A 10,483-nucleotide genomic window follows, 5' to 3' on the forward strand; every position below is an offset into this window, starting at 1 on the left:
ATAACAAATTCACATTGTATATAATATGTAAATAGTAATCAATCAAAATAAAAGAGACTCGTCATTTTGTCAACAAAAATATAGTTTAAAATAAAAGAGATAAACATAATCTTACAATAGCGGGTTAAATAAAATTACGAGGCAAGTGTCCTTTCCGAGACTTCTTTGCGGTAAATGTTCGAATAATATCAATATCATCAAGCGACTTGAATATCTCCCGCTCGGTGTAACATACCATCAAGTCATTGAACCACACATCGTTGATCTTATTGCGCAATTTAGACTTGATAATCTTCATTGCTGAAAAAGCTCTTTCAACGGATGCTGTCGACACCGGCAATATCAAAGCTAGCTCAATAAGTTTATAAACCAATGGAAATACCAAATGTTTCTCAGTTTGAACCATCTTCATAGCCAAACTTTGAACATCTTCACAAGTGGAAAAAGAAGCATTTCTTCTCACTTGAAGCACATAAGTTTCAAGTTGATCCCTAATTGTTCCTCGGTCATCATCAGAAAAGTCTGCATGATAAATATCAGCAAGACGCTTATCAACATCAAACTTGGAGAAAGAGTTCTTGGGGTCAAGACATGAGAAGCAATCAAGTATAATGTTACTTCCTTCACTAAAGCGGTGATCCATCTCCACACATATTTTATCAATAGCAACATAAAAAATCTTTGCACGGTAATGATGAAGATTAGTGATAGTCCTCCCTTCTGCTCTTGAACGACCCCGAACCGGTATTTCGTCATCCATATTTGGTACCAGAATACTTTTAGCTACACAAAATCCTTGGACATCGGCAAAAAAATTATTCCAGCCACTCTCTCTCATTGTGCCCAACCGAGCTTTGACAACATCAACTAATTCCATGGCATTCACAATATTAAGATCTTTTCTTTGCAATACATTTGAAAGCTCGTTTGTGATACCAAACAACTTTAACATTAACCTCAAAATAAAAGCAAATTTAAAGCTCTCCATTTTTTCTATCAAACCTGCTGCTTGAGATGGTCCACGTCCATCTTCATCAACCATACTAAGCACCTTTAACACGGAGGACCACATTTGATCCAAACGAAGCAATGTAGTATGATGTGAACCCCATCTAGTATCCCCGGGTCTAGTGAGACTAGATGATTGGTGTAAGCCCCTTCCTCTAGATATCTCACCACTCTCAAGTTTATTTAAAATATCTTTGTGTTGTGCCTCTGTCAAAGCATCCCTCCTCTTACAAGATGCACTTGTTGTATTCACAATCAAGGTGATGTACTCAAAGAAATCATGAATAGATGAGCAACTACTAGTAACAGACACAACAACCAATTGCAAACGGTGAGCATAACAATGGACATAGAAAGCATAAGGATTTTCATCTAGAATTTTTCTTTGCAAACCATTAAATTCACCTCTCATATTTGAAGCTCCATCATATCCTTGCCCTCGTATCCTTGAAATAGATAATGTGTACTTATCAAGAATACCATAAAGAGCATCCTTTAATGACTTAGATGAAGTATCTGTGACATGATGTAGAGCAATAAATCGTTCCACAACATTCCCTTTGTCATTCAAAAACCTAAAACAAATTCAACCAGTTTACTTGGCGGCATAGAGAGTAATAGGTAATGAAAATTGGAAATTGGAAAATACAACTACTAACCTCAACATCACCGCCATTTGCTCTTTGACGGATATATCACGTGACTCGTCAATAAGCACAGAGAATTGTCTATCACCAAGCTCTTCCATAATCACCTTGGTAACTTCATGTGCACAACACGTTGCAAGCTCCTTTTGAATGTCACCGCAAGTCATTTTGCAATTTTTTCCACCACGGTCAAAAGCATCCCTCACTTGTTCATTCTGAGATTTTACCCAATCTACCATCTCTCTAAAATTGCCCTTATTTAGCGAAGTAGAGGATTCATCATGGCCACGGAAAGCCATGCCTTGTGCTATGAGATATCTTGAACAATCTAAAGAACAAGTCAAACGAATCTTATACAATTCTTCTGATTCCTTGGTTGCTTTAGCAAACTTACTTGTCACACTTTGTCTTTGATTATTATAATCATTGTAGTGCTTGACACATGAGTTGTGCAAACTATTATGACTACCAACATGACCTTTCAAGCCTTGAGATGCATGCTTCCAATCTCTATATCCGCTTTTAGTGAAGACTTCAAAACCAAAGTGCTCGGCCCTCCCGGGTTGCTTAAATAGAAAACAATAAAAACAATAAGCTGCATCCTTTATCTCACTGAATTCTAACCATGTATAATTCTTATACCATGATTTACTAAATGCTCTTTTAACACTTCCAAATTGAGTACGAGGAAAGTTTGACAAATCTGGTTGCATTGGACCCTTCAATATATATGCCCTCCTCACTTGGTCTTGAATATCCGGAGCATACTCATTAATTTGTTTCCTACGACCTGGATCACGCACAATCTCATTTGGATTAAACTCATTAACCACATTATTAAGTGGTGGTTCTAATTCAGCTTCCGGTTGCACAACATTCACATTCTCAATATTTTCTCTATCAACCAAAAATCTCCTCATATCTGAAATAAAGATAAAATAGTTACAAAATTGTAGCAAAGAAAATTTTAGTGTTTGCAATTGATATATTAGAAAACTCTTTTGCAACCATGTATGTAGTGCAACACAAAAGACCAAAAAGAAATTATTAACTTAAGCAATCAAAAGTCTTTTCCTCTAAGCTTTTTTCCATATTAGAAAAGCAAAAAAAAAAGGGAATAAAATATGACTTTTTCTTCTTCAATAAACGTGCTCTTAGTGGGGAAGAAAAAGAAAAAGTGTCCACTATGACTCTATGAGTTCACTGTTCACACTTGAAAAATGGAAGAAAAATTAAAGAACACGGAAGTATCACAACAAACAAAAACACTTTCCATCTTAATCACTTTTATTTTTCCTAACTTACCTTACCTGCAGCTGCTATGGGATTATGGAAGAGAAGACGGCGACGACGGCGCGGAGAGGAGGAAATAGAAGGAGTCGGCGATGGAGGGAAGAGAAGACACAGAGGAGAGGAGGAGGGAGGCGGCGGCGACGGAGGGAGTTGGAGGAACTGCCCACTGCTGGATTCGGAGAGACGGAAACTTTCCGTTTCCTTTTTCCTTTTTCCTCTTTCTTTTTTTTTAAATTTTATTTGTTTTTTAAGACTAATAAAAAAATATTGGGCTTGTAACCAAAAAAAATGCCTAGCTGAGCCCGGGCATATGCCCCTGCTGGCCGCATGGTAGAACCGCCACTGGTGGTTCCCATGTGTGGCTCCATTCCCAAGGTGTCGTTTATGGTGGAGTGGAAGCAAAGGCTGGTGTTGGTGAGCCCGCGGAGGACGATGGCATGTCCGCACCTCGCCACGGCATAGAAGTTGTTGTGGATCTGTCGGAAGCTGCAAGGGATGTACGAGGAGGTAGAGGTGTCATTGTTGGTGGCGCATCGGCGGATCTGGCCGTCACTTGGGTGTTTATTTGAGGGCTACAACGGAGATCTTTGTACTCTCACTAGAACCTTTATAGCTGAGTGAAAATGGTCTCACTGAAAGATAGAGTGAGCGGAGGCAAAGAGGCAAAAATAAAAAACTGGTCCTTGTTCAAAGACGATTTTTAAAAATAACTCTCTTTGAATAATTGATATCGACGACGATCTTAATTAAAAATCATCATTGTTTTATGGTTTCAACTATACAAGAATGGTTTTCATGAAAACCGTTTTTGAAGTGTTTCTTATATTTACAAAAATGCCATCACTTTAAAAAATGATGACAATTTTAAGGGAACTGTGGTTGAATTTGTGTCGTTAAAGCTAATTTTTTTAGTAGTGATTGAAAAAAGAACAAACCAAAATGAAATTTTTTACACTTAATATTTTTTAAGACATATCCTCAATTAAAATATATAATTAATTATCTTCAATTTTAATTTATTATGTATAGATACTTAATATAAAGGGTAAATAGTTACTTTTGTTTTTATATGTGTAATTCGTTGATAAATGCGTCCCTAAAAGATGAAATTGTAAAATTTAATCTTCGAAAGTGTAAAAAGTGTAACAAATTTATCCGACTATTAACTTCTGTCTGTCACCGTTAATAAAATAGTCTACATGACACAGAAGGATGAATTTGTCACTGAAATGATTGCTAATATGGTCATGCTGACTAGATTGGACGAAAATGTCAATAAGATATCATTTTTTTGATGTAAAGGTCGCTAATTTTTTGTTGGACGAAAATGTTAATATTTTTTTATTGGAAGAAAATGTCAACAATTTTTTAACCTAAACGTCAGTACGTTCCATTGGACCAAAATGTCAATAAGTTATCATTATTGAACGAAAATATCAGTAATTGTTTATTGGACCTAAATATCAGTATATTTATATTAGACTAATTTGTTAGACCCAAAATTTGGTTTCGTTTAAGGATAAAATATAATTTTAGGGTAAATTTTCACTATTTTTTATTGTTACAATCATAATATTACAATAATCACTTAAAAAATATATTGGTAAACATAATTTAAAACAAACATAATAATAACGATAATATTGATTATCAACCATAATTTATCTGTCATAATAAAAATTATCCAAAATAAACATTGTAACAATGTATTAATCATTACAAAATTTTCCAAATTATAATAATTAGTCACAATATACTATAAACAAAAAATAAATATATTTCATATTTCACTTTTTTGAATCTTAGTTATTTTATTAATGGTGACGGACGAAAGTTAACAACCGGATGTATTTATTTATTGCACTTTAACAATTTTGTAAACTAAATTTTATATTTTCATCTTTTAAATACGCATTTGTCACTGAATTACATATTAAAAGACAAAAGTGAGTATTTATCTTATTCCTATTCCTAGAGTGTGAGAAGACGAAAAATTAAGAAAATATTATATGACAACTATATCCCTTTGTTGGCAATTAAAGACGACCGCGTTGACAATTATTTTAGTGACTAATTCGTCTATTTGTGTCATATATGTTATCTTATTAAAGATAACGAAAGTTAATAACGAGATATATTTATTATATTTTTTAACTAATTTTATATTTTCATTTTTTAAAGACACATTTATCCGAGAATTATAATAAACAAAAGTAATTATTCATCTTAGTACGAATATAGACATGCACTTAATGGAACTCGTGGAGTCAAAGATTTAGAATATATAATTCCCACGCGTAAGGCGTAATTATTCATCTTAGTACGAATATAGACATGCACTTAATGGAACTCGTGGAGTCAAAGATTTAGAATATATAATTCCCACGCGTAAGGCGAGGAGTGGACATAAAAACAAAACCAGCATTCTCGAATTTAACACGAAGTTTTCCTCGTACTCATTGTTACATTCTATAAATCAAGTTCGATACAACCCCATCGCAAAATCAGTGTGCAAGCATTCCAATCGCTCCCAAAATCTTTTCTAATTTGTTCATAACTCAATAATTCTCATCATGGGCTCCTTGATTGTTCCAGGTGAACATGATCACAAACTAAAGCTTGTTTCTCTTCCCTTTGTATCAACCAGTCACCTCATTCCCGTAGTAGACATAGCTAGGCTCTTTGCCATTCATGGTGTTGATGTCACCATAATCACCACCACAGCCACTGCCGCCATTTTCCAAAGCTCTATCGATCGCGACCGTGACCGCGGCCACGCTATTAGAACCCACGTTGTCAAGTTCCCATGTGAACAAGTTGGGTTGCCAGAAGGAGTAGAGAGCTTCAACTCCAACACTCCTCGGGATTTGGTCCCCAAAATCTACCAGGGACTCACCATTCTCCAAGACCAATACCAACAACTCTTCCATGACTTGCAGCCTGATTTCTTGTTCACCGACATGTTCTACCCCTGGACTGTGGATGCTGCTGCTAAGTTGGGAATTCCACGGCTCATTTATGTTAGTGGAGGTTACCTTGCTCACTCTTCTCAGAACACAATTGAACAATTCTCACCTCACACCAAGGTACTGCTGGATTACATGACAAGCAAGAGGATATTCTCATATTCTATTCTTTTTCATATTCGACAGAGGTAGAATTTCCAATTATTATTTATTAAAGTATACAATTAGTAAGAAATTAGTTACACTTGTTTAGTCCAAAAACTATATGAATATGACATCTGAGAATTATTCTCTCTATTTGTCTTATGCATATAATTTGTATCCCTCTCATCCTCTGATTACAAACACCTATTTTTTGTAGAGTAATCGTTACTAGGCAATCAAACATAATTTCTTTAATATAATGTACTGAATGCTTAGAATAATATTTTAAAGGCTAAAAAAGTTGGGACTTATTCTTTATTACAATACTCAATGTTTAGTATCATATTTTTAGAGACCAAATTAAATACTTTTCATTTTTCTGATTAAGTAACTGTTACAGGTAGATTCGGATACTGAGAGTTTTCTGCTTCCTGGATTGCCCCATGAATTGAAGATGACGCGTTTGCAGTTACCGGATTGGCTTAGAGCACCGACAGGTTATACTTATTTGATGAACATGATGAAAGACTCGGAGAGAAAGAGCTATGGATCGCTGTTGAATACTTTTTATGAGCTTGAGGGAGATTATGAGGAGCATTACAAGAAGGCCATGGGAACTAAAAGTTGGAGTGTTGGACCAGTTTCCTTTTGGGTGAACCAAGATGCTTTGGATAAGGCCGATAGAGGGCATGCCAAAGAAGAGCAAGGGGAAGGAGAAGAAGGGTGGCTCACATGGCTTGATTCCAAGACAGAGAACTCTGTTCTCTATGTGAGTTTTGGGAGCATGAACAAGTTCCCTACTCCTCAACTTGTTGAAATAGCTCATGCCCTTGAGGATTCAGACCATGATTTCATTTGGGTGGTTAGGAAAAAGGGTGAAAGTGAAGACGGGGAAGGCAATGACTTTCTCCAAGAGTTTGATAAGAGAGTGAAAGCAAGCAACAAGGGGTATCTAATATGGGGTTGGGCACCACAACTTCTCATACTAGAGCATCATGCCATTGGAGCTGTGGTGACACACTGTGGATGGAACACAATAATCGAAAGTGTTAATGCTGGTTTGCCAATGGCTACTTGGCCTCTGTTTGCTGAGCAGTTTTACAATGAGAAGTTGCTGGCTGAGGTGCTGAGAATTGGGGTGCCAGTGGGGGCAAAGGAATGGAGGAATTGGAATGAGTTTGGAGATGAGGTGGTAAAAAGGGAAGAGATAGGAAATGCAATTGGTGTTTTGATGGGTGGTGAAGAGTCTATAGAAATGAGGAGAAGAGCAAAAGCACTTAGTGATGCTGCTAAGAAAGCTATTCAGGTTGGAGGGTCTTCTCACAACAATTTGAAAGAACTGATCCAGGAGTTGAAGTCACTCAAACTGCAGAAGGCCAACCACAAAAGTTAGGCCAACTCTTGGGGATAATTGCAATCAATTCAGGACATAGCACTGTGATTCTAAATAAGTGACATGCCTCATTCAAAAATAGTGTGAAATATAATAGTATTGTTACCTAGTAATTGTACTACTTATGAAATAAAAGAATTCTAAGTGTTTGTATGTTTTTGGTTAAATTAGAGTAGTGTGATCCAATGATTTGAAAGATTTTGCAACTGGACACTTCTTTCTGTAATCATGTTATTAGTGTCAACATAATTAGGTAAATCTTTGATTTATTGCTTTTCCTATAATTTGTCTACAGTATTCTCTGATTTATTTGCTGCATTTATTTCATTAATTGACAGATGTGAATAGCTGTAAATTAGTAATTGGGCAAAGTTTTCTTGTATAGTGATAGGCAAAGTTTCCTTGTATGAAGTTAGAGATTATTATTTAATGAGATTCTCTCCATCATGAGAGGCATTCAACTAATTTAGATATGGTACAGTGCTTCAGCTCTAAAACCTAAAAGCTTGCGTCTCTCATTCTTCTCTTGGAGCTTTCACATCTTGTTTGAACTCTCAAACCCAAATTTTATTTGGGTTCTTGTTATGTGTTTAGATTCTTGAAATCTTGTTTGGTGGGAATGCGTTCCTTTCGGTTAACTATGTATGGAGAAAAATTCCATTGATTCAATGGGAAGAGTTATTTTAGTTGGGAGTTTCAATTCAAAATATTTTTGGAAGAGAAGAAATTGTTGGGGGCATTTTCGATAGGAATCAAGAGTTTTAATTAGATACCTCTTAGTATTTCGAGAGATTAATTTGTTTATTGTCATAGCATGAACCAAAATCAGTTCTCATAAATTGAATTTCGGACCATTTTAACTACTTGCTCTTTTTACATTTTAAATTCCCTCTTAACTTCCTAAACTCAAATCTCATTTTAATTTTAAATTCCTCTTGTTTTAATTCTATTTAATTAGCAATAATTATTTTGTCAAACGCAAAATCCTTGTCAAAAGAACATTTTATTACTTGATGAAACCTTACACTTATGGTTTTTGTCTTTCAACTTTTTGACGCCATTGTCAAGGATCAAACCTGCAAGTGTACGTTGTTGTTAAGTGATAAATCGTTGTTTTCGTTGGAATGTTACATTTGGCAAAGTAATTATTGTTAACTAAATGAAATTAAAATGAAAAATTAAAATTAAAATGAACACTGTGTTGGGGGAATTCAAAGTTTAGAATTTAAATTGAAAAAGAGCGTGTAATTGAAATAGGCTCAAATTCAATTAAACAAGGAAACAAAAAATGTGAAAAGAAAGAACAAGATATGCATCACAAACAATGATGTTTAATAAGCCTTAAGGATCACCACAAGAATGGAATAATTCTTGATAAGATCAAATGGTTCAGGAAAAAATCCTAGCAGAGACAATTCTCATGCTTTAATGACAAAAGTCCTTTGTCTATTCACTTTAAAAATGATTTATACAAATTAGTTCTCATGCATTTGATAAAAAAATAGAAGAAAAATAAAATCTCAACATTGTAAACATAACTAAAATGCCTTAGTGGTTAAGTGAGACATGATTAGGCTTGAGGTCTAGGCCTAAAATCTAGCTACAAACACTTTATTATTATTAAATGCCTAAGTCAATTATTGTCTTGTGTTCTCACTCCAAGCAAGCAATACACGTGACTAGTCACTATATGAAAAAATATCAGGGAGCCAAGACCCTCTATTCAGAGACACTCCAAATGAGTTAGTTTCTCATTGTGAACCATAGGAGCATTCATGGATCTCACTTTGTTGAAGAATTGAAGCATCAACATTTGGGCTTACAAATGAATGATAGTAGAAAAAGAATCATTTTTCTAATTAATGGAGGAAGGAAGAAATCAAAACAGAGAAGGAAAGAAAAAAAAAGTAGAAAGGGGAGGGGAAGCACAAGCACCCTGTACCAAATTAAAATTAATGATTTTTGAAGATTATCTAATTTGCATGTATTAAATGCTAAATGTAAACAAAATAAAAAGATAGCTTGCACAAGTAACATCAGATATTGGCTTTTTTAGCAATTAGGGTAAAATTTTACCCAATTTTTCAATTGGGAGTATATTTTAAAAAATTACCCAAAACGGGGTAAGTCATAATAGGTGTTACGACTTCTAACTCAGAAGTCGTAACACCTGTTATGACTTTTATTTATTTATTTATTTATTTAACTGAAGTTGTAAAATTATTTACGATTTCAGTTCAAATGTTATTTTTTTATGACTTTAAAGTGGTAACTTTTTTCTTAAACTGAAGTCGTAAAATTATTTACGACTTCATTGATTTAAGATTTTCTTTTGGCTTTATGACTTTAAAGTCGTAAAACCTTTTTTTTCTTTTTTTTTAATTTTTTAAAAGTTTACGACTTCAAAGATGTAAACATACTTTTTTTTTAAAAAAAACTACTTTTTTTTATTCGTGCACCTGTTTTTGTTTTGTTAACCTGTTTTTTTTTCTTTTCGTAAATCTATTTTTTCTTTTGAATGTACAATTGTTTACGGCTTTATTTTTATTTTAAATAAAAAAATTAAAAATATATATATTTAAATATATAATAAATAATATTAAGTTGACTTACTTATTAGTATTTTTTATGATTTTATTTGATATGTTATTATTTTATTTTAATATTTTATTATTTAAAACATGTTATATATATATATATATATTTATTTATTTTTAATATAGTTTACTTTAAATATTTTTTATTTAAAGTTTAAATAATCTATCAATAAAAGTACATAAAAAAATTAAAATGAGATATTAAAAATTTGAAAGACTTTAATTTAAAAATTGATTATATTCAAATAAAAATTACATATTCGTTAAACTAATAACGAGACGATGTCCAGCAACGAGTTCTTCTAGATATGCGTATCAATCTCTCATCTTGTTGGACTGGATTTGTCTGTGTTTGTTGTCCTCTTGGTCTACGGCCTCTACCTCCTCTTGTTCTAGGATGCTCACGTGTAATTATATGTTATTGTTGAGGAACAT

At 33.7% G+C, this 10,483-nt stretch overlaps 2 protein-coding genes across 2 annotated transcripts; one reads left to right on the forward strand and one right to left on the reverse strand.

Moving 5' to 3' along the window:
* Nucleotides 1-26: 26 nt before the first annotated feature.
* Nucleotides 27-2,944, reverse strand: LOC114386630 (zinc finger MYM-type protein 1-like). Its single transcript, XM_028346660.1, has 2 exons — nucleotides 1,668-2,944; nucleotides 27-1,583 (listed from the first exon to the last, which is right to left on the reverse strand). The coding sequence occupies exons 1-2, from the start codon at nucleotides 2,573-2,575 to the stop codon at nucleotides 125-127; spliced, it is 2,367 nt and encodes a 788-aa protein (XP_028202461.1). The 5' UTR covers nucleotides 2,576-2,944; the 3' UTR covers nucleotides 27-124.
* Nucleotides 2,945-5,380: 2,436 nt separating this feature from the next.
* LOC114386632 (soyasapogenol B glucuronide galactosyltransferase-like) lies at nucleotides 5,381-7,735 on the forward strand. The gene is made up of 2 exons (XM_028346662.1): nucleotides 5,381-6,034; nucleotides 6,459-7,735. The coding sequence occupies exons 1-2, from the start codon at nucleotides 5,522-5,524 to the stop codon at nucleotides 7,449-7,451; spliced, it is 1,506 nt and encodes a 501-aa protein (XP_028202463.1). The 5' UTR covers nucleotides 5,381-5,521; the 3' UTR covers nucleotides 7,452-7,735.
* The last annotated feature ends 2,748 nt before the right edge of the window (nucleotides 7,736-10,483 follow it).

The sequence above is a fragment of the Glycine soja genome, chromosome 15, assembly GCF_004193775.1.
Source record: "Glycine soja cultivar W05 chromosome 15, ASM419377v2, whole genome shotgun sequence".
In the NCBI taxonomy this organism is placed as follows: domain Eukaryota; kingdom Viridiplantae; phylum Streptophyta; class Magnoliopsida; order Fabales; family Fabaceae; genus Glycine; species Glycine soja.

Excerpts from the sequence above, each read along its gene's own strand:
- LOC114386632 (XM_028346662.1), top strand. The coding sequence starts at position 5,522 with ATGGGCTCCTTGATTGTTCCAGGTGAACATGATCACAAACTAAAGCTT. Across the intron at positions 6,035-6,458 it reads AATTCTCACCTCACACCAAG|GTAGATTCGGATACTGAGAG; the intron begins GTACTGCTGGAT and ends TAACTGTTACAG.
- LOC114386630 (XM_028346660.1), bottom strand. The coding sequence starts at position 2,575 with ATGAGGAGATTTTTGGTTGATAGAGAAAATATTGAGAATGTGAATGTT. Across the intron at positions 1,584-1,667 it reads CAAATGGCGGTGATGTTGAG|GTTTTTGAATGACAAAGGGA; the intron begins GTTAGTAGTTGT and ends AATTTGTTTTAG.